Source organism: Eutrigla gurnardus (genome assembly GCF_963514095.1).
Source record: "Eutrigla gurnardus genome assembly, chromosome: 18".
In the NCBI taxonomy this organism is placed as follows: Eukaryota; Metazoa; Chordata; class Actinopteri; order Perciformes; family Triglidae; genus Eutrigla; species Eutrigla gurnardus.
The window spans coordinates 2851690-2876529 of NC_139929.1; the positions used below are offsets into that span (position 1 = coordinate 2851690).

Genomic DNA, 24840 nt, shown 5'->3' on the forward strand with positions numbered 1-24840 from the left:
TTTAACAGCCTCCCTCTCCTCTTCAAATCGGCGAAATATTGGATGCTTGAACAAGTGTAGATCACCCAGCGCCTCCCCCGTATACAACCCCGAGGAGGGGGAGGGGGGAGGATCCTCCCCTCTGTGGCCTCCAGGAGCAGAGGGGAGGAGGAGGAAACAAAGGAGGACAGAAGGAGAATGAGCTGCCAGAGCTGAAATAGTGGAGATTGTTAGCGAGCCGTGCTAAAAGACTGGGTTTTACTAGCACCTCTCTGATTGGCTGATTTAAGGAGGATGGAAGGTTTTTTTTTTTTTATATCCGGATCGATTTCACACTTAACCTCCTGGCGAGTTAACAGAGGGCCTCTGGAGGGCATTAATCCCTATATTAACCTGATATTAATGATAAGGAGCACTCACATAACTCTCCCTCTCTCTTTAAAATCAAACGTATGATTTCATCCCGTATGAATGCATGAATAACGGTGATATAAAGGAGAGATTACCGTGTGCTTCATGTAAAATGCATCTCCTCACAGAGAGCCTGATTGGTGGATCCCGTCTGCTAAGCTAGTGGAGCTGAGTGGTCAAAGGCTCTGATGTATTAGCTTCTATTGATTGCCTAATAGCTGTCAGTGTGTGTGTGTGTGTGTGTGTGTGTGTGTGTGGCTCTAGCCTCTGGTTCCAGACAGGTCTCAGACTCTCAGCTGAGTGGACCCATAAACCATAACCACACCAGCTCTCTGGGTCCATCTGCCCCCCCCCCCCCCCTCCAGTCGGCCTCAAACCCACGAAAAAAAAAAAATCTCAGCTCCTTGAATTCTGAAACTTTCTACTTGTTTTTAGTGCAACAGGCTCTGGATCTTTACGGTACATATAATAGTGAATGTATATGAATGTTTTTAGGTCCTGAGATCGGGTCCACATCGAGGTTTCTTCATGGATTATTGATTCTTCGTAGGTTTGGAGTCTCCTGAGCCCAGATGTGATGATATGTCAGATATAATAAGATATATAAGTAGCTATAGTTGGACATTTCCTGACATTTCTTTGTCGTTGAACTAACTTTACTTTAATTTCCTTTATTGAAGTTTGAGCAGATACATTTATATTGTTTTAATTTCACTTTATTGAACGGAGCTGCAGAAGTTTAGTTTGATGCCGTTGTTCTTTATCTGTGTGACTTTAAAGAAACATTTGTGTTAAGTCATTTCAGTTTGAATGGACCCCCCCCCCCCCCCCCCCCCCCTGTAAGGAGATGTGCTGACCAGCTTCTGTCCTGCCATTCATGCCTCAGGTTGGATCTGTTGTTATAACACCGGTGATTTCCACCGGGACAGTTGACAGTGCAGCAGGACACACACACACACACACACACACACACATACACACACACACACACACACACACACACACACACACACACACACACACACACACACACACAGAGGCTCAGCGGCCTGCATGAAAGAGAGATCAAACACTATCTGCAAAGCCTCTCCATATTGCTGCCACTCAGTGTGTGTGTGTGTGTGTGTGTGTGTGTGTGTGTGTCTGTGTGTGTGTGTGTGTGTCTTCGAGGTGGGATTGATGAGTGAGGAGGCAGATGGCCTTATCCTTCTCTTTGGGGGGCTGGTGTGAGGTTCCACCGTGGTCCCACGAGGCAACATATTTAGGCCTACTGCCCCCCCAACACACACACACACACCTCTATCTATCTATCTATCTATCTATCTATCTATCTATCTATCCATCCATCCATCATCCCCTGTGAACTAGTTAACCCCTGACGGACCACCGAGCTCTTCTTCTTCGGCTGATTCTTATGCGTCGGCTCTGAAAGGAGTGAATCTGCTTGTAGGTCGACATCTGTCTTTGTCATTCTGATGTTAGAAAGTGTCGGAGGCTTCTTCTCCCCATGCCGTCACGCTTTACAATAGTTCTCAGTGTGCCGTGTGTGTGTGTGTGTGTGTGTGTGTGTGTGTGTGTGTGTGTGTGTGTGTGTGTGTTTATGCACGGGGCCATTGTGTGTAACCGGACTGTTATTCCTGTAGGTGATGATGAACCCTCTCTCTAACACACACACACACACACACACACACACGATGCTGCCCTTCTGATATATAGAAGTATGTAAATTCTGATCATTTTAATTCCCACGTGACAGCAGCCTGGTGATTTTGGCTGCCCCTGTTGTGCCGGGGGTCTATTCTCAGGCGGATGTTCCTCCCGGTGGGTGGAGGTGTTGAAAAGAGCCATGCTTTAGGACAGCGGGACCACATGCTGCTGCTGCATGCTACACTACTGGCCAGAGGAAAAGACATGCGTGCATTAAATCCCCTGATAGTTCAGAGAGGAGCCTGTAAAGTTAGAAAGTTGTCACAGTTTCTGTCCTTTTAGAGGGATTTAAACGTAGGACAGCATGTGTCGCCCCCCGAGGAAAGGATTCCCAACATATGGACACTGTACTCCGGCCACACGCACACATCCGTGACCTCCCCGCCCCTGAAGATGTGTGCTGTTGGTCCAGCTAATCCCCGACTAAGCTGTGCATTCAAACCAACACTTAGAGGGATCGGCCGCTCACGTACGGCCGGCATCGACCCTCGAGTAGAGATGTGTTTGCTTTCTGTCACAAACGAGGAGGGAGATTTATACGTGGGAGAAAGTGTGCCCGCTCTGGTTGGAAAGTGTGGTATGAACAGAGAGCAGGAAGTGGATTAGCTCATAAGCGCTCCGGTCTTGTCCCCCTCAATGCCATCGTTCATCACGATGTGTCACCGGGGGGACAGCGGCCGATCGATAACGAGTACAGAAGTGAGCCACACTGCCAACCTCATATTCACACACACACTCCAATGCATCAGGGTGTGTGTGTGTGTGTGTGTGTGTGACGCACAAACACAGGGACATAGAGGGGGGGGGGGGGGTCTCAGGTCAGGTCATCAATAACCGTCAGTCACGTTTAACAACGCTAACAGAGACGAGGGAGGACAACTGCCTTATCAGCCTCTTGTCATCGCCCCCCCCCCTCTCTAATCACTTTAATGCTGCCACTCTATCAACCCGATCTGATCTGGGACCAGCAGTCCGTGTGTGTGTGAGCCCAGAGGAGTCTGATCCAGATCCAGATCCCTAAACGTGGATGGGACTCTAAACTGTGAGGGTCGAATTGTCACTTCCACAAGAAGCTAAAACGACGACGTCAGGGTCAAGATCGTCCTCTCATCCCAGCAGTGGAAGCCTTTTAAACCAACACGGTTTACCAACCTGTTATATAGTCTCCTCCACCATCACAGCTACACTCCTATTGTTCCTGGGACAATCGACCCTGACCCCAGGCAGCTCCCCAAGGCCTGCACAGGTCAAAGGGGAGGACAAGAGGAGGCTGGAGGCTGGAGGGGGGGTATATATGTGTGGATGTTCTACCTCGGGCAGGAATGGCTGTTTAAGCACCTGATGCTTTGGTTGCCAAACATCTAGAGATGGTCTTCAAGCTGGAGACGGCAGGAGGCGGGGCTTCACCGGTGCTGCTGTTGACAGTGATGGAGGTGGAAACGGTGACGGATGATGAGGCGGCCGCTGAGTGCTCCACCACAGCCAAGACTTCTGTCCTCGTCGTCTGTCTGTGATGCAGGGAAATAGAGTGTCTCCCCCCCCCCCCCGACCCTGAGTCATGAAGGCTTTCTGACAGCAGAGCTGGAAGACCCATCCTCCCCCCGTCCTGCTGAAACATTCATGAAGCCTTATGACCCTCTCCTCCACCTAATGTACCCTAACAGGCCTTTATGGCCTCTCTCTAGCCTAGCGCCACCTTAGTGCTGCTTCCCGGCATCTAACTTCTTAACACCCCGCCATCGCCGCCGCCGCTCCTCTTTTACGCCCTTTCAGCAGTCTGCAGTCCAGCCCCCCCACCACCCCCCCTTGAGGAGGGCTGCAGCACAATTACCCCATTAAAATAAAGCAGGTATGTGGTCATGCACACATCTCCACTATCTTATTTCCCTCCTCCTCCTCCTCCTCCTCCTCCTCCTCCTCCTCCTCCACGTGTGGTCATTGGCGGTCTTTGTAATCTGATTCCTGAGGGGTGCATTGATCTGTTAAGATTGTCACTTTAAAAAGGCCCCATTAGGGTTTCGAGGTTTTGACAGTTGATCTGGACTGGTGTCGGGGACAACCGAGACCCAAAAAGAGCAAAAAAAAAAAAAAAAAGGGGGAAGTAAAAAGATTGTAGGACGGGACGGGAGGGAAAGGAGAAGCTTTAAGATGGAGAGTGGAGGAAGTAAGAAAGGTGGATCTTGCTGTGTGACCTCGGCCGTCATTGGGACGCGTGTCCTCTGTAGTCCACTCTGAGGTCCTCGGGGACATCTGACCCGAGGAGGCTGTTTTACTATTCTCCTGGCCTCCCCACTGTGTTTACCTCTCCGTGGTAAAAAAAAAAAGAAGCCATATGCTAAATGGGCTTCTCTTACAGCTCTGGTTTCCAAAGCAGTCCGTCTGCCCCACACACACACACACACACACACACACACACACACACACACACACACACACACACACACACACACACACACACACACACACATAAGCCCATATCGGAGCCTATAAAGTAGCTCCATTGATCTGTTTATGCTTTTTTTTCTCCAACACATGAGATTCATGGCAGACAATCTTCTGATGCTCATTGATTCATCTGGAAACAACGGGACAATTAATTAGAGGTGGCGATCACCGCTGCCTTTCCCTCAGTCGATCATTATCTCGGCACAATTACTATTTCAATAATACAATAATGTGACTCCGTGTTTTATTTTTAACGAAAATATTCAATACTTGAGAAAAACACACACACTCACGTCCCAGACGACTTTATTGACCACGGTTCCTTATTGAGCGAGGTAATAGAAGTCAGGAGGAGATACAGCAACATTTCTGATAATGCACATTTATCAGAGGGGAAAAGTGCCGAGCTCGGCAAGTATTTTTCTCCACTTCAGGATTTAGTGGTGCCTGCTAAGTGTGCATCCTCACTAGGCCTGCTTTAATGGGTTTTTGTAAAGTAGATTCCTCCACACGTAGACATATAGATGTAGTTCATCTCTGGCATTACTTCTTAATAATATGTTTATCAGTAGTTTTAATTTAAAGAAATCAAACGTTTTCACACTTTGTTTTTATTTAGTTTAGACTATAAAATCAGGACCCAGTGGAAAGGTTTCTGATAAAAGAAACAACATTAACATTGTGAGCTTCCACTGGGAAAAAAAGGATTTGCAGCTTTTATTTGTGTAAACAGACTCAGATTTTGTATCTGCATCAGCTGTGGTTTCCTGTTGAACTAAATATCCAATTCATTTCTCACCTGTGGTACTTTGACTATATATATATATATATATATATATATATATATATATATATATATATATGTGTGTGTGTGTGTTTGGGTCCTCTGAGACACCGTATAGCGTCTCGGAGCTGAGAGGCTCCACATTTAGCTGCATGCGGCTGAAAGCTGAGCCCCGTATCAGCTGCTGAAACCTTTAGCATTCTGCTTTAGCAACCCCTATCCCGCTTAGACCCACCTCTGCTCCTCCTCCTCCTCCTCCTCCTCCTCCTCCCCGGCTCTGTAAGCTCCAGCAGCAGATCAATGCCTCTGAAAATGAGCCACAGTCACATTAATGGTGCGCGTCGTCTTAAAACTTCTGCAGACGATCCGAACACAGCAGAGGGGAAACAAAGGTCAATACTGGCTCTAATGTTGAGGCTAGCCAGGCCCGCTAACACATCCAGGTTTACATTACAGAGTCCGTGTTCATTAAGGACCCCGACAGACCCTGATGGTCCTCAGACACCCGGGGGTGGGGGTGGGGGGTATCGCATGAGCTGCATCTTCTCTGCAACAGGAAGCAACAAGAAAAATGAATCAAACACCTCTCTCGTGTGTGTGTGTGTGTGTGTGTGTGTGTGTGTGTGTGTGTGTGTGTGTGTGTGTGTGTGTGTGTGTGTGTGTGTGTGTGTGTGTGTGTCTGACCACATCAATACTGGAACCTCTCACCATAAAAGATTGTTTCTGCAGCACAAAAAAATGATCAATATCAGAATGAGAAGAGTGGAAACATGTTTTTTTTCTCTCTCAGACGGACACCTGGCACCTTCCTCCGTCACCATCTCTCCATTCAGAGGATCCTCAGTGAAGATGTCACCTTCAAACATGATGTATCTGCTCTCCACGCACGCTCACTGCTTCCATTGGAGGTTAAATTAGCTTCAATGATGAGCCTCTCATTTGTAAAAGACCCCCGGTGGAGCTGGAAGGTCTCCTCGGGGGAATTAAGGGGATTAGATGTAATTCTTCTTCTTCTTCTTCTTCTTCTTCTTCTTCTTCTGCTGCCTCCTTCCCTCTCCATTTCTGGCATCTGGCTTTCATCAGATCATATGATTGTTTTGTGCAATTAGAAGCCAAATTCTGAATAAATAACCAAACTTTTTGTGTTAGATGTTGGCAGGAAGTGTTCTGAAGATCTCTCAGACCTTCTGACCTCCTCGTGATTCGATCACCAACTTCAACCAAAGTCCTCCGTGGTGAAGTAAATCCTGCAGCTGCTCATCGACCCACCTGTGCTCCTCTCAGCAGGTATTATCTTCACGTACGCTAATCATGTGTGTTGATGTGACGGCGGCGTGGCAGCAGCTTCCTCCCCCCCCGTATTGATCAGGACCAGTAAGTTAATAAGCTTTAGCCTCATTCATCAGCAGGGTAGAGACTGGAACTGCACACGGCAGGCTTAATCAAGTCATCAGTGGCCGTCGAGCATGAACACAGTAATTAAAGGGAAGAGGGAACGTGGAGGAGAGGAGAGTGGGGGGGGGGGGGTCTACGGGGTTTAGAGAACGTTCTCATTTATAAAACACTGATGTATGAAGACAGTGAGGAGTAGCAGATTCATCCTTCTATCTGCTCCTCCTGCCTCGCTTCATCAGCAGCTGGAATACCATCAGGTGATGCAAACGCTGACCTGAGGACAGGTGATCCATCCGGGCCCTGAGTGGAGACTCAACTCATAAACACAGAACACCTCCTCCTCCTCCTCCTCCTCCTCCTCCTCCTCCTCCTCCTCCTCCTCCTCCCTTAACGACACACAGAGCCGAGGAAATCACCAATAATCACCATCATCATCATCCTCGATATTTCACCTGCAAACGGAGGAGGACGAGCTCATCGGGCTTCACGGCTGATGGATGCTCAGATTGATGATGATGATGATGATGATGATGATGATGATGATGATGATGATGATGATCTGAAGACTGGGAGGAACCAGAACAGGCTGATTTTGGGGCCGAGATGTGGATCCTAGTATGTGAGGTAAATCTGGAGCTGCTGCTTTAAAACTCATGATATCAGCACCTATTTATTGATCTTATTGATATATTATATACTTATTGATCCTCTTAAATTATCTTTAAACTATGGATACTATTGGAAATGTGCCGAAAAATCTCAGATCAAGGTTTTTTTTAATATTCCTTCATGTTAGCAGGCTCAGCCTGAAAACTAGCATCCCTTTCAAAAAGCAAAGTCCCATTACGTTTAAAAAATTAAACTTTCTGCCAAAGAAATTAAAAAACAGCCTCCAAAGATGAGACTGAAACTCTCCGTAGCTAAATAGTTATTTTAATGTCTTTTTATTCTTCTATGGTTCGGTCACTGTGTTAATATGTCACACACACACACACACACACACACACACACACACACCCTCCCCCCGGGCCCTATTAGCCTTAAACCTGACCATTAGACCATCCCTTCAACAAAAAATACACTTCTAATGATGGCGGCTCCCAGACGGACTCCTCACTATTAAATGTGACTATTGTTGTCCTGTAATCCATCTCCTGCTGGACACACACCTGTGTGTGTGTGTGTGTGTGAGGGAGCTGACAGGTAACATTAGCATCACAGGTGGTCACGGAAGCATGTAAGTACACACACACACACACACACACACACACACACACACACACACACACACACACACACACACACACACACAGACACACACACATAAAAACACTATTGCTACTTGTTTAATTCCATTTAGAAGTTTATATATTTTAATATGAATAAAACCTGACAGCAAAAACAACAGAATATAGAACAAATATTTCTTGGACGTCTCAGGTTTGGTCAGTTTTTCCATTAAAAACATCTCCAGCTATTAAGACGATCAGCTTTAAATCCATTAATTGTAATATATTACATCTGCCTGCATGTATAATATATAATAATAGGAGTTTAACCCCTTTTTGATGAATTAAGATAAGATGTATTTACTCCAGTTAAAAACTGTAAAAGTAAAATGTCCTGATGTCTTAATTGGTAAATTTCCCCCGCCTCTCTAATCACACACCGCCGTGGACAGACTGAATACTGATCCTCCTCTGGGACTCAAACCAACAACCGCAATCACAAACCCGCCTTCACCACTCATAATTAGCACGGGGAGCTCCTCTTCCCATGTGGGGCCTTTTATACAGTATGAAACACACACAGAAAGAAGTGTGTGTGTGTGTGTGTGTGTGTGTGTGTGTGTGTGTGTGTGTGTGTGTGTGTGTGTCGTGAACACACACTCAATTACAGCCTCCATAGATCTGTTGGCTGATCTGATACCGGATCAGCTGATCGATCGGGAGGGACAACCAGAGGGTTTATTGATCATTAATGTGGAACCTGTTGAAGCCACCACAAACTAAACGTCTCTGGTTTTTACTGTAAAAGAAAGAAATCTCTGATTGCCTCCCTCTATTGATTATTGATCCCCATACAATCATTGACAGAGCTCGGCCCACCGATGATCTCAGCACTGAATGGCTGACTGATAAATGAAAATGAGTGACCCCCACAAAGAGGGTGAGATAGTGATGGGGGGGGGGGGAGCACACTCCCGTTTGTTTGCATTAAAGAGTCGTATAAAAGTTTGGCCCCCATTGTGCGGCACGCTTCCTGGCCGGGGGCTAATTGTGACTCTTTTTTAGTGCTTTTGTGGCACAGCACACTTTTCTGTGTGTGTGTGTGTGTGTGTGTGTGTGTGTGTGTGTGTGTGTGTGTGTGTGTGTGTGTGGCAGAGGGGGTGAAAGGGAGACTTCTGGAGGGTGTGTGTGTGTGTGTGTGTGTGTGTGGGGTCGGTGAGTATTAGTAATAATGAAGGAGCAGGCACGTATGACCAACAATGGAGCCCTCGGATTATCGTCCGGACAAAGACAGTGTTGCAGTAATTACAGTGCAAACACTGCCCTGCATTGTGTGTGTGTGTGTGTGTGTGTGTGTGTGTGTGTGTGTGTGTGTGTGTGTGTGTGTGTGTGTGTGTGTGTGTGTGTGTGTGTGTATGGGGGGCAGAAGGCATTGCTCTATTAGCAGCTGTGTCTCGAGGACCACTGTAAGGGTGTGAGTCTTTAGGATGATCCAGATCAGGGATGAGGAACAGACGACTGTTTAACTCTAAAAACATACAGATTTTTATCTGACAAATACATTTTTGGTGATATTATTTATGTGTGTTGAAAAAAAGAAGAGAAAGAAGAAAAACATCCACAATTTTAATTTAATTTGTTTTAAAAAGGCTAAATAATTGATTTGGCATCGTAGTTTTTAATTAAACATCCCTCAAAGAGAATAAATAGCATTATTATTATTATTATTATTGGGAAGGATCTCTGGGTGTATTTGGTTTACTCTGAGTAACTTCTTTAGTATTTACTTGTTCTTCTGTTAGTCTGTTGTTGTTTTACTGCTTTATATTTATATTTAGTCTGTTTTTACTGTTTTTATTCTTATTATTTGTGTCCTGAAAGGCGCCCATTAATAAAATATATTATTATTATTATTATTTATGGCACATGGACGATAGCGTTGATTAAAAATAAACTACACATTCGTTGTTATAAGGAACATGTCACTTATGTTTCTCTTAGTTTGGAGAACAAAACAACACGTTTTACCTACACAGACAATATTTGTTACTAATGTTGAGTTTTTCTGTCTTTTCATGGATTTATTAGACAATAAGAAAATATAGGAAACCAACATCCCTTAAATAATGTTAAATTCAAGCATCCCAAAAGCACAAAACAGTTTGCTGTATCTTTTTTTCAAATATTCAAACAAGTTTAACATGAAATCAAAGACAAATTCCCCTAAAAAACAAACATCCACCACAATGAGGGAAGCCTGTGTCTCTTTGAATGTTATAAAAGCCCAAACTTCTGTTTATTATTAATATGTTTGAGTTATTCTGTTGATGTGAAGTTTCTGCTCACAGAAACACGCTGGAGAAAAAGAAACCAATCAGCCTCTCAGCCCGCTGATTGATCTGATGCTCCGTATCCATCAGGGATGATGTCATGAAAACCTAACAAGTTGTTGAAACCCCCTTCATTCCTTTAATCCCCGATCCATCCTCGTCTCCCTCGCCCCTCGCCTCCACCAGCCTTCCTCCCGGCTTACAGGCTGATTATCAGGAGTGGCCCGTTTACAGTTTGGAAGGTAATTAGTGGGATGAACCGAGGCAGAAGATCCTCTTCAGGGGTGAGGAAGGCACACGCTCAAGCACCTCTGGCTTCTGAAGGGGGGGGGGCACAATGGGAAGGGGATTTCCCCTTTAAGGTTCATCCAAGCAGAGGGGGGGGGGGGACCCCACCCAGCCAGCCTATCACAGCTGGGTAACACACATGTTGTCTTTATCGAAAAGCTGCAGAAAAACTACATTTAGTTCTCATACACCAAACCCAGGAATGTGCATAAAACATAACTTTACCCAACAATAATAAATAAATAAAACTGATGAAATAAGTTGTAAAAAGTTCAGGTATTTGTTATCAGTAAATACGGGAAATTAAATTCTTACTGGCTTCCTTTTCAAAACAAACACGGCTTTAGCATTTCTTTTCAGCTGATAAGCAATCAGTTTGTGTGTGGAGATAACAGCGATCCTTCACACACACACACACACACACACACACACACACACACACACACACACACACACACACGCACACACACACACACACACACACTGTACATTATACCCTATATGCAGCGTGCTGCAGATCATAGAGCACCTCAGCTCAGCCTGAGGGCCTGAAAATCACACACATACTTCACTTGGTAGCTTAAGCCTTCGCAAAAAAAAGGGCAATTATTCCATTCATATGGAGGTAATTGTGTCCCATGAATATGAAATGTTTGGCAGTCCCTCCTTTTAACATTGTGAGGCTGAGTGGATGGAGAAGGACAAAGCCCCCGGAGCTACGGCCCATTTCCATACGTGGAATGGGACTCTTGAAACAGCCGCTGTGTTTACAGTAAACTCCAGTCTCCTCTGTGAGGATAGACATGCTGAGTCTGCAGAATCACTGCCACACACACACACACACACACACACACACACACACACACACACACACACACACACACACACACACACACACACACAGCATCAGCTGCTGTCTATTAACACCGCTTGTTTACTTGGTTTTGATGCATGGTGCATAATCAAAATCATGTGTTTTCTAAAGGAAGGTTTTTAGTGCAAACCATCGTTTTAACCTCATATACAAGAGAAATGATCAATTTAATCATTTCATTTCATTTAATTACGCATAAAGTTGGAATCATTTGCAAGTTTCTTGTCTTTTATTGCACCAATCAAATGTTATGCATGAATTAATTCCATGGGTGATTAGGACACATCATGTAAATCATTGCACCTCGTTAAAAGGGATTACTGATGCATTTAAATATGGATAAACAGAGGATTGAGACGCTGATATTCTGTTTAATATGTAACAGAAGTTCCACAAACTTTATCTGTTTGTTAAGTATTTTAATTTTGCTGTGTTTTAACTTTCAAACACTATTCCAGGCTTTCTTGATATGAAATAAAGTTGAAGTGTTTCCCGTCAGCAGGAGGAGTTCTCCGCTCGTTATCAGCGTTAAGGATCTCTTCTTAAGCAGCATATTTGTTAATGTCCTCGTGATTTATTAGGAAAGGGGGCATTCAGGGGGTCTTTGTCATGGAGGCACCTGTGTGTGAGAGCACTCATTGGGTGACCCGGTCGACCAATCAGGGTGCCGGCGGTGATGGTGATGGGTCTGGAGGGGATGGGGGGGGGGGGACTTTTGCATAAGCATGGGCCCAATCTGCTGGGATTGCTCTGCACAGCGAGGGGGCCTCCGCATGCAGGTTTACACCGGGGGTCTTTATTTTGGGGGCCCTTGCACTTTTTAACGCAATTACTACACCAGCCTTCTGTCCCGACCTGCCTCGCCTTATTCATATGCATCAGCCCGCTCTCTGGGGTTGCAGAGTTCCCCCCTTCTGAATGGGTGACCTAATTTGGGGAGTAGTCCCAACTACAGACCAGGGAGTCCTGTAGACCAGGAACCTGGGAGAATGTTGACCGAACAAAGAGGGACGGCTGATTTAAAAGGACGCCTGTTGTAGCGGTTATAGTTCATATAGAGTCCTCCTATATCTCTGAGTGCTGCTGTAAAGCCATTAGCTGATGAAGCAACAGTCAGGAGACGATTGAATTGTTTCCTTTCCTCTCTTTTTTTTCGGGTATAAATAACCAAAACAATCAAGGGGCCTTGATTATTTGGGATTAATGATGCTTCCTCATCCTGGAAGAAGAAGACTTCCAGTTACAGATGCACCTCGGTGTCTTTCATTACGCCGTGTTCCCGTATGTGTGCTGGATATGATCGGCTACATACAGGAAAAGGCTGCCAGATGTGAGTTAGGGGGGGGGGGGGGGGGGGGGGGGGCTGGGGGGTGTACGGTATGTATGAGCAAGGTTTGGTGAGATTCCTCTTTTGACAGACACGCCAGCTGAGAATTCATTAGTGATTCCTGTAATGTCGATGAAGTTGGGATGGTTAACAGGAAGAGTGTGGGGATGGAGCAGGGAGGATGGAGGGGGGGGGGGGGGATCCAAGGCCATAGAGAAGTGTTGGGGGTGGGGGGGGGGATGATGGTGATGATGTCATCACTCCCAACAGAGAAGAACAAAGAAGACAAAATAAATAAATGCCCATATCGAAGGATTATTGAATATAATTGGCTATTAAATAATATGTAGTTCTGAAATAAAATATATATTTTAATTAAATGAAAAACTTTAAATTAAATTCTAATTTAATTTAATTTAAAGGAGTATTACAGGGATTTTCCTTGCACTCTCAGAAAACGTGGGGATAGATTCAGAAGAATATCATAAATTGATAAACTGGATTCCTCTTCTTCTAGACTGTTGACCTCGAAGATTCCCGTTTCCATGACAACCTGATGAGATCATTTGTTACGTCTCTATAAAAGCTCTTTTTCAGATCTTAAACTAAAATCAACTGTTACTTTTTTTTAAAATGTTGTTTTTCTGTCTTTTTTAACCAACTAACCTGCTCAGATGCAGTCCATCCCTCATAGCTTTGAGGTCTGAGCACCATCTAGTGGTCATACGCAGAAGTACACCCTCAGCTGCAGATCCTGGCCTCACCGAACCACATCGTGCACCAGAGGGTGGTGTTGTATTTCTCTCCTCTCTCTGTAAAACATTCATCACCATCTGCAGAGCCGACTCCACACGGAATGATCCATTTATGAATATTTACACATCAATATCTCTATTTTAAATAGAGGTTTTAATATCCGACCCACCGTGAGCGATTTAAAACAAAGAGATTTCACAGTTGTTGTGAAGAGATGTGTATTTTATTGCTGGGTTTTATGAGACAATGTGATACAGCAATAACTGCTGGCAATAGCTGTGGGAAACATTTAGATATGAAGGACAGCTTTGTGATAATAACAATGCAGGCTTGCTTCAGTCTCCGCTGGTTCACATGGGAAGTTTATGTTCCTTTTATTACAAGAAAAAACAGTCAAGTTTTGTTCTTCTGTGGCCGATTCTTCTAAAGCTTCACTGTAGTCCGTTATTTCTGAGAAAGAAGGAACGTATCGACCTCTCTGGGCTCAATAAATGCCCCATAACTCCCCCATCTTCTTTGGTGGGAATATATCTGCTGTAGATGATGAATATATAAAGTTTGTTGCATAAACTTCTGCTTAAACCTCTCTTGGTTCAAATAATTAAAGGTACACAGTCAATGAATCTCATCAACTCTGCTGTTCTCTTGGTGACCTCTGACCTGGTGCAAACGTTTCCAACAAAAACATGTAATATATTCAATGGATAAAGTTCACAAAATTGGATTATTAAAATTAAATGTGTGCTAGAAAATCACTTCAATGTCATTCGCTGATGTGTCTGTTAGCTAATAAATAATGTATAATTGTAAAATATTGTTTTAAATATACAGACCCAGTGGAAATTGGTGAAATATATTTTGCTTTAAACTTTTATTTCCACCAAAAAATAAATTTGGGGTAGTGAAACAGAAATTTGACATTCAGGCTGCGATTGCAAAGATGAGGAGCAGAGGAGGAGGAGGAGGAGGAGGATTGATCACCCGCCTCGCCGGTCCGGGGAAATGAATTAATGACCTCGGGGAAAGTCATCCATCCCTTTGACAGGCACCACGGAAGTCAACGCTCTCTCCGAGAATAAAAAGGTGCAACTTAATTATCCGTTCTCCATCTAATCTTCATTCTGGGACATTTTACCATCAAAAATAATCAAATACATAGAATTCTTATTTAGACAAATACAGAATCAATACCATTATTTATATTACCATATAAGTGTACTCAGTCCTAGAAGAAAATACTCATATAAGTTACATTAATGTGAGTTCCAGCTTTAATAATATTTATTCTGAGAGATAATATTATATTATTACTCTTTTTGACAGTTTATTTCTCTTTTGATTCCTCGCCAATCACTGCTGATGACGTAGCATACTAAACAGGCACCATATGGGGCCGAAAAGCATGCTGGTCTACGTAGTTGTAGAGAAATTGTAATGGAATATAACTTGATAAGGACGTGAACGCATCATCATTAATATAAGTGTTGCTCGAGTCTCGGAGGGTCGCTGTTACTCAACACTGTTTTTTACACGTGACACACGTCACACGTGACCTGAACGCGAGTATAACGGCAAAAAACTACAAATCCCAGCGGCTGACGTTTGCTGCGTTCAGGTGACATTCCACCACGTTGTTTTTTTTTAAACGTATCTTGAAAGTTGTAAAACAAGAGTTGTTTTATGGCCAGATTAAATACAGATCGGTATATATGACATGTTTTCTAGGTTGTTTTTTACGCTTTTAGAAATTAATAATAATAATGATAATAATAATAACAATAATACACATTATTACATTTATGTCGGCCTTTTCCTTTGGTACAAAGTGCTACAGAGTGAAGGGGCATTAAATAAAACAAGCATAAAGTTGCTTAAAATGAATTTAAATTAAAGTTAATTCACATTAAATAGCACAGAGCGACTTCAAGTTCTACACGTAAAAAAACAATAATTTATTGTTATTTGTATCACCATCACTTTTTTATTTTTGTTTTTTCTAGCGATGTGAGCGGAAGTTTGTACGCGAGCTGCTGAGTTCTAGGATTCCCCAGCCTCCGTGAACGCAGCATCTGCCCGCCAGCAGCAGCTCCGCATGAAGCGGCGTTCATTGAGCGAGCGGCCGCTCGGCGGAGAACAACAGCTACCTCCCTCCGTCCTGTGTGAGTATTACAGCCTCGCTACCGAACTTACGGAGAATTAGACCCGCCGTCGAGGCTCGAGACTTACCGTGGCTTTTAAATTCATTCGCGTTGAAACGCGTTCGTTGTTGTTTTTTGTAGTATTTATTTACGAACTCTGCGTGATGCGTTTGCGTACAGCGTGGTCTTTTGTTCTCTGGTATATTTTCTGCTTTTGACAAAGGGAAGCTTGGCTGTTATTTGGCGTTAACCCCCCCCCCCCGCGACAGCATCGCACTTTTTATACGCAGGTTGTTGGTTCGTGGACGTTATTTAGTTTATTTTAGTGAGATATTTTTCTGTGTTTTTAAGCAATTTTTATCTATTTGAAGTCCAGTGTGGTTATATTTTATATATCAGCAGAATGACAGTGACAACGGTTATTGTTTTGTGTGTAACTATTTAAAAAAATCAAAATAAAACGGTTAATATTCTAATTTCTTTGTCTGTTTTTTTTACAGGATGCTGCACATCTATGGGACGAAACAAAAACACAGGTCCATAAATCTAACAAAGAGCCATAAAATCAACATCCACCATCAGGGGGTCATTCTAAACACACCTTTTCTTTGTTTATGTGTTTTTGTATTTATTCTGAACGATTCACTCCTTAGACGACGTTCTATCCAACATAAGGAAGGTGATGTTCTGAGTATTTTGGCTGTAAATGGCTGCGTGGGATCAAACATGCACATAACTAGAGGGCTCCGGTCCGACCCAGTCCCCCTATCAGGGCCGAGGCGTCCCCCCGCCTCCGCCGCGTCCTCGTGTGGCCCCTACTGACTCCAACCTGCGCCATGACATCATCAGACAATGACGAAACGGGCAGCGACCTGTCCGAGTCCCTGGAGATCCGCGAGCTCCAGGACCAGTACCCGGACCCGGAGACCTGCTTCAAGTCCAAGAGCTTGCCCATCCTGAACGGAGACTGTCCGCCGGATCGCCGGGTCAACGCCGCCGCCGCCGCCTTCGTGACCGTGGACGAGAGCAGCGAGCTCCGGCCGAAGACGCCGGACTCCAGCCCGGCGGAGACCCCCTCCTCCAGGACCGACTTCTCCCCCTCCGCCTCCAGCCTGGTGGGCCTCAGCAGCTCGTTACCCGTGGAGGGCCACAGGGCTGGCTCCGGGGGCAAGAAACTTGGATTCTCCCTCACCCGCCTCATCCGCATCCCCGTCAGGAAGTACGTGCGGGCCGTGCTGAGGGACTCCCGCTGCTTCCTGTTCTGCATGTGCTACCTGACCTTCATCCAGTCCCTGATGGTCTCCGGCTACCTGAGCAGCGTCATCACCACCATCGAGAAGCGCTACAGCCTCCGCAGCTCCGAGTCCGGCCTGCTGGTCAGCTGCTTCGACATCGGCAGCCTGCTGGTGGTCGTCTTCATCTCCTACTTCGGGGGCCGGGGTCAGAGGCCGCGCTGGCTGGCCGTGGGCGCCGTGGTCATCGCCGTGGGCGCCGCCTTGTTCTCCCTGCCACACTTCATCTCGCCGCCGTACCAGATCCAGGAGGTGAACTCGTCGACGGGCCGCGAGGGCCTCTGCCAGAGCGGCAACGGGAGCGGCGGGCGCGAGCTGGACGTGGCGTCGTGCCCCCGCGACCAGGAGGGCAACGAGCACAACCTGTACGTCACGCTGTTCATCTGCGCCCAGATCCTGGTGGGCATGGGGTCGACGCCCATCTACACCCTCGGGCCCACGTACCTGGACGACAACGTGAAGAAGGAGAACGCCTCCCTCTACCTCGGTAAGACTTCCTGTCATCTGACACTCATGGGTTAATGATGAACACATTTTGATTGGGTTGGTACGGGTGCTGGAAATCCTTGAAAATGATTTTAGCGTGGTGTTTTCAAGGTGCTTGGATGTAGAATAAAGGTCTTGAAATGTGCGTTGTATGTGATGACATCTATGATAGAACAGAGAAAAGAAGATCTCCATATTTGAGGGACTGAAAACAGCATTTTCTGACATTTCTTTATGAAAAATGCCTTTTGATGATGAACAGATGATGAAAATAGTTGGTGATTATATTTCTGTGGATCTGTTAGTGGAATTAGTTTTCCTTTCATTTGTGGTCCTTCTGTAAAAAGCTGTCTCCAAACATCATGTTGGTTGTTTAGAGGACAATAACATCTCATTTAATGTGATGAACAAGTGACATAATAAGTAGACTGAATACTGACCATTGGATTGGTACAAATATGGAGTTTACCACAGCTGGAAGGGGCTGGAAAAGCATGGAAATGCACCTTGAAATGCTTGAAAAGTGCTTGGATTTGACTTTGGAAGCGGTGTAGGAACCCTGTAAGTTGATTGGGTGCCCCTCGTGTTTACCAGGAGGGTTATAAACCTGTGTAGACCTGCAGAGTTCAACACCATCTGCACCTCGCTGTCCTTTTTGATTTGAATCTCCGAGGCTTGAAACCTCTGAGGTAAATACAGAGACTGCAAAGTCAGAAGCACACGAGGAGAGAAGAACCGAACTGGGTTGCATTCGCTTATGATTAATGGTCCTGTACTGTGTGTGTGTGTGTGTGTGTGTGTGTGTGTGTGTGTGTGTGTGTGTGTGTGTGTGTGTGTGTGTGTGTGTGTGTGTGTGTGTGATTCTGGTGTGTATTGAAGTGTGTGAGCAGATTGAAATCATTCATCCTTTTCTTCGGCGCTGTCCCTGTGATGTATCTGGCGTTAATGTTGTGTTTGTTGCTCAGAATGATTTGGTACATGCATACCACATACTGTACATAGCTCATAGAGGAGTTCATGATTGCAGGAATTAGCCCGCCCCCAGGACCAGTATTGATCAGATCCCTGCGTGACGGGGAGGCGATGCAGCTATTGAACCGAGCGAGAAGAAAACGCTGGTAAGGCTCATTGAGTCACCACGGCCAAGATGTTGAAGAAAATCAGAGTTAAAGTCTGTTTGGTTCCCGCAATGCATTGTGGGGGAAACAGAGACATGTTCTGACGTGTCGAAGGGAGCAGATAAGTGTTGGGAACCGTCCTCTCGATGGTTTATCAGATCCTCAACACTATTATCCAGGTGTTCTGAGTACATTTTTATCTCCTTCTGCTCTTCTTAGTTTGAGTGAGGTACACCTTGAGTGACATCGTCAATCTTCAGAAAAAAACGAATGTATTAACCTCCATCACCCCCCCCCCCCCCCCCCCCCCCCCACCACCACCCCCACCCCCACCCCCGTTCTCGTGGCAACAAGGGGGAATGGAGCTCTTCAAGCCATTCTCATATTTCCCCAGCTTCACATTGTGGTGATATAGGCTACCTATATCTGGAGGAGGTTTTACCTTGAGGTGTCCCCCCCCCCCTACATCCAGGAATGTAAACCCCATCTCAATTCCCCCCGGCTCCGAGGGGGGGGTTGCTTTTTGTAGGACAATGCGGTTTTTCCGCCGAGGTTCTCCTGCTGCCCTTGGAGAAGGAGAATGTGATTTGTGTATTATGTTATCTGTGTGTATGCATGCGTACACAAACTAGTAGGGCATTCCCTCTGACCCCCCCCCCCCCCCCCCCCATCTCTGCCCCACATCGCTATGGTAACGTGAACCCTACCTCTCTTCAGCGTGAGCGAATGGTGAAATGTGGCTGTAGTTAATTTGGCTTTGTGGTTCTCTTTTTAGTGCACGTTTCTGCCTCTTTCCCTCTCCGGCAGATTTACAACACGCCATTCTCTCGCCGTCACCATGGTGACGACGTTTGTCTTCCAAAGAGCTACTCCGTCTTGTACGAAGGTGACGTTGAGATGAGGTTTCTGTTTTCTTGTCTCTGTCGTCTCTGCTGTTTTTAATCGACGGCCTTCAATCCTCTCATCGCCGCGTCATCGCCTCCGTCTGATTTGGCAACACAATGATGATCAATTATGTGAATTCTTCATTCTCATTGAATTGTCGATCCAGTGACTGTGACCTCCCACACACGCGCACACACACACACACACACACACACACACACACACACACACACACACACACACACACACACACACACACACACACACACACACACACACACACACTGTGATTTACAAGCTAATGATGCTGAGAAGCTGTTATTGATGTGAAGGGGAGGTCAGCAGCCGCACTACCTCGCTGCAGGTTGTTTATGCACACGTTCTCTTTTTATAACCTTTATATTGTATAGACGTGGCGGCCTTTTATTTTATTTTTTTTGCATACAAATTTAAAATATCGATACATCAATATATCACGATACTTTGCCGCCCAATACAATATCGATTTTTCAACTCCAAAGATCGATTAAAGTGAAAAAAAAGACACGTTGTGAATGCAATACTTTTTCCTTTTTCATTTTATTTTCAATATTTATTCTAGTGAATTTCATGGGAATTAATAAAATGGAGAGGCTGTTTTGAATTAAATAGTTTTGACTCAATTTGTCCTCTGATCAATATCATCTGATGTACATATACAGGTACTTGTGTTTTCATCTTTATTTATATCGCAATATCGAGATACGTATTGTATTGTGACCAAAGTATCGTGATACGTATCGTGACCAAAGTATCGTGATACGTATCGTGACCAAAGTATCGTGATACGTATCGTGACCAAAGTATCGTGATACGTATCGTGACCAAAGTATCGTGATACGTATCATATCGTGACCAAAGTATCGTGACAAAGTATCGTGATACGTATTGTATCGTGACCAAAGTATCGTGACCAAAGTATCGTGAGACGTATTGTATCGTGACCAAAGTATCGTGACCAAAGTATCGTGATACGTATCGTATCGTGATTTTCTTGCCAATACTCACCCCTAATACAAATAACTAGAGATGGGCAAATGAAGCCTCGTGAAGCTTTTGAGGCTTCTTCCTGATTGTACCGAAAAAAGATTTGAAGCTTCAAAGCTTCACAGAAAGACCCTACCAGTGACATCTAGTGGTCAGCTGCAGTTATAGCAGCAATGAACCTCCAAATGATTCACACATCATTGCTTCCAGTTCCAACACAAAAGCAATAAAGTCATTATTAAGCAGTTGTGTCTTCATTCTAAGAATCATTGTTCACACATACACAAACTGGGCATCTCGCGCCTCGTTATAACGAATGAAGGCGCGCCAAAACTTCGAATCAGTCACCTCATTTCCGGTGGTTCGTTGTGACGTATGAAGCGTCAAACGTCATCGGTCACGTGATCGCGGAGATTTGATACAAGCCTCGACACAGCGTTTCGAACCAGCCTGCTTCAATAGAGTGAAGCAGGCTTCGGAGTCTCGGTGTCAAACGTCCCATCTCTACAAATAACAATGCAGCTACGCTCTCCACACGCAAGATGAGGTTAATTGATTCCTCCCGGCTGCTTCGGCATTAACGAGTTTGCACTGCGGATAACTCTGAAATGGACACACCAAGACTGTAATTGGTGCTCGAGTGCTTTATTAATGTTCTGTTAGATGCTAAATCGAGGGATCTGATGTAGCCAGGGATGTCACGATATATCAGATTTTTGTCGGAGGAAGGTTCAGGTTTTTTCATGATAATCAAAACTGAAAGAAACACTGAAATTTAATGTTTATATTCACACTTTTTATTACACAATTTTGGAACATTATTTTGCTACTGTAAATAAGACTAAAATAAAAAAAATGATAATTGAAGAATTTCAAAATTAAAATCGAGGACATCGGACATAGCTAGGGATGTCACGATATATCGGATTTTGGTGTCACGATTATTGTGGAGGAAGTTTAACAGTTTTCACAATTATAAAAACTGAAACAAACGCAGAGCAATTTAAAAAATGTAATTATAATTATTCATATTCACACATTTTTTATTTTATTTTGGAACGTTATTTTGGTCCTGCAAATAAAAGACTTTGTATTGGAAATAAATGAAGAATTGTTGAATTTCACTTCCCTCTGCCATTTCCAGCTTTTTAACTTGCAAAGTACAACAAATTAAGAATACAAATTGAGTCGGAATAAACGGTTTAATCCTGACATCCGGAGACGAAGCCCATCCCGACTCAGTGGGAATGTTTATTTAACTGAAGAGGAGGTGGAGGAGGTCTGATACACACAAGCCTGCATAAGACCAGGGGTGTGTTCACCGACAAATTTAGAAAGAACAGTTGCTCTCAGTCTCTCTGCCTCACCAGGCCGACGGATCAGGTTTCGGTATCAGTTAGCCCCGCCCCCCCCCCCCCCCCTGGCAGAGACTGGCACACTGCCCCCCTTTTTAAATATCTCTTCCTGTCAATCACAGCCCTCAGGGTTACTCAGCAGCAGGTGACCTTTTTGACCCCCTCAGAGGCCGATCCTGAATCTGTCCACCAACCTGCCCTCCCTTCTGTGTCTTCAGTGGGTCTGCAGGAAGAGGAGGAGGGATGGGGAGAAAGTTCAGGCGAGTGTGGGAGTCGTGTTTGTTTAGAGAGGCGGTTGTTTCAATAGGCGGGTGCATATATGAAGAAAAAACACCCTAGAATACAATACAAAATGTTTTTCAACTGTTTTTTGTAGTATTAGGTGTCCTTAATAACGTACTAAAAGTTTACCAAATTCTGACCACTATAAAGGTGTCATTTTCAAGATGGGGTCCAAGCCTCGCTCCTTCAATATTTGACCGTGTGAAGTAATCTTGGTGTCTAACCCCATGTTTTCTGGGTCTATGGATCCATTGGAATTCCACTGACATGATCACATATTTATGATTTTATGAAATGACTGTACTTTTTTCCGGATCACGCAGCAAAGCTTAATTCTGATTGGCTGGTTAGGTCTATCATCACATGTGCTAATAAGAATATTAAATGGCTAAAACGTGTATCAGATACCAGTATTCCTGGTCTAGGAGGAATACAAAGGAGTAATGGTCATTTTAAGGACCTGCCGGTGGCCATTTTGAAAATGGGGCCTTTCTGAGTATCACACTTTGGTAAACTTTTAGTATGTTTATAAGTACAGCTGATCCTACTATAATCCACTGACAAAGCTTTTGTTAGAATTTTTTGGGGGTCAAGTCATGCACCTGACTACAATGTCTTCAGGACGTTTTTCATTGTTGTCCGGTTGTTTTGACAGTGTGGGAAAGTTCCTGGGGAAATGCCACAAGGTGGTTTTTGTGATCGCAGGAATGCCGACTAACCTTTTTTTTTGTTTTCAGCCATGTGGGAAAGAAATTAATTTAGTTTTTCCTTTGTTCTAGCCGGCTTCTTTGGTCCATGTTGATCCACTAAAACCTTCCTTGATCCCTGACTCTCGTTGGCTCGGGTTGAAATAACCAAACAATGAATGGCTTTTTGAAGTGGTTAAACATTGTCACTGCTTATAACATTTAGAATCTGCTTTGGAAATAAAAACATTTTCAGCCTGATTTAATGTTATGGCTGAGAGTGCTTTATGTGTTTTGTCCAGATGTTCTACATCAGGACAGCAGACACCTCGGAAATATGTAATTTATAACATTTCTTTATGTTTTTCTGCTTCATGAATAGCTTTAATGCTGCTTTATGTCCTTTTTGTCAGTTCGTCTCTACAAACCATTCAAAACCCTGCAGCCTCTTTGTGCATCTCTCTCTGATTAAACTAATCAGCGTTGTGAAGAGGAACATGCCCTTCCTCCTGCCTGTTGTGTCCAGTCAGGAAATGAGTTGTTGCCAATAATTACCAGATGTGTATCAGTCACCAGGGGTACAGCATGTCCTGTGATGTTATCAGAGCGTACCGTCGCTATCAAGCACCGGATTCCTAAAAAAAAAAAAGAGCTGCCACAGGGATTCGAGATCTCTGACCTGCATCAACTCTCTCTGGATCAAATAGTTGCATGAACTGATAGAGAACCCACGTCAGGCTGAATTACATCCCCGTCTGCCTCATCTTATCTGCTCGGCTCAGTCCGTCCTCTGACATGATTCACCCTTTAGGGTGTTGTCTCGTTGTGCTACAGGGAAAAAATAGACATCTTCCTCTGTTTCTAGTGTTATGCCCTCAGAGCAGCAGAGTGGATATTGTTCTCCTTGACCCCTGTGCTGCATAGATGGAGGAGGAGGGAGGAGGAGGAGGAGGAGGAGCATTAATAGTACATAAGTGTGAAACCATGCACAAGAAAAAGCTAGGTTTTATTTCACACTGCGTATGACGGCGTATTCGGGCCACTGTAGGAAAAAAAGAAATGAAAACGGAGCCGAGAGAGGGCGGCAATATTCAGAGAAGAAAAAAAAGTCCTACATTTATAAAGTGGCAGAATTTGCGAGTTTATTACGATTACTAAGAACCGGCATTCATGCTAGCTAAGTTTCCCATGAATGTACGCATTTATTTTTCTAATTATTACATCCCAACGTGTGACAACGCCACGTTAAGGTCCTCAGGGTGACGATGTTGATGCTTATTGTTGCTTTTATTTATATTAGGACAAATTGTCATCTTATGGGTGTTTATTGATTGGGGCGGTTGGGCTAAGATGCTTGGCATAGCAACGCAAACATCCAGTGTTTAGGAACCTTGTTTTAATATCGGCTGTATGTACACGTTCGACAATATCCAGAGAAAAAAAAGTAGTTTTTTGCAATATTTCCACTTTATAAATAATCACAAATTTGTGACTTTTTTTCTCTGAATATTGCCCCCCTCTCTCAGCTGTTTTTTTTATTTTAATTTAAATTTTTCCTGCAGTGTGCCTAATACGCCGTTGTCCTGGGTTAACTTTTTGCATGATTTTTGTTTGTTTGGTCCCCTTCTGCCCTTCAGCTGTTGTTCTAGTGTGCTGGCTGCACACAGCGGACCCGTCTATGAGCCGTCTGGAGGGACAAGAGCGCAGAGAAATAATGCACCAACACCAAAGAAATGCAGCCCGACGGGCGTAAAGACCGGTGCACATTCTTCTGTCTGTTGTGGCGGCTCTGCCAAGCTCTTGTTATGCCATTAATGTGGCGCTAAGCTGGTTGTGTTATGTAACTCGGGGCTAATAGGCTAACGTAGCCGCGATACGGCTCATTGGACAGACAAGTCATCCACTCATGTTAGCCGACCAAGTCTGCTCATTATTACTGTGGGATGTTTGGGGTTTATAGTATATTAAGTTTAACGCAGAAGGATTCTTTTAATAGCCAATAATCATTACATATAGCTGTGTGGAGGGTGGGTGAGTTTGGGAGTTT

The 24840-nt window shown here is 44.5% G+C and overlaps 1 protein-coding gene across 1 annotated transcript in view; it reads left to right on the plus strand.

Moving 5' to 3' along the window:
- The first annotated feature begins 15639 nt into the window (after nucleotides 1-15639).
- The window catches only part of slco5a1 (solute carrier organic anion transporter family member 5A1), a 31033-nt gene continuing 21832 nt past the window's right edge, over nucleotides 15640-24840 (plus strand). Inside the window, 2 exon segments of the mRNA XM_084033856.1 lie at nucleotides 15640-15684; nucleotides 16164-17442. Coding sequence (XP_083889982.1) covers nucleotides 16500-17442 — 943 coding nt within the window. The 5' untranslated portion in view covers nucleotides 15640-15684; nucleotides 16164-16499.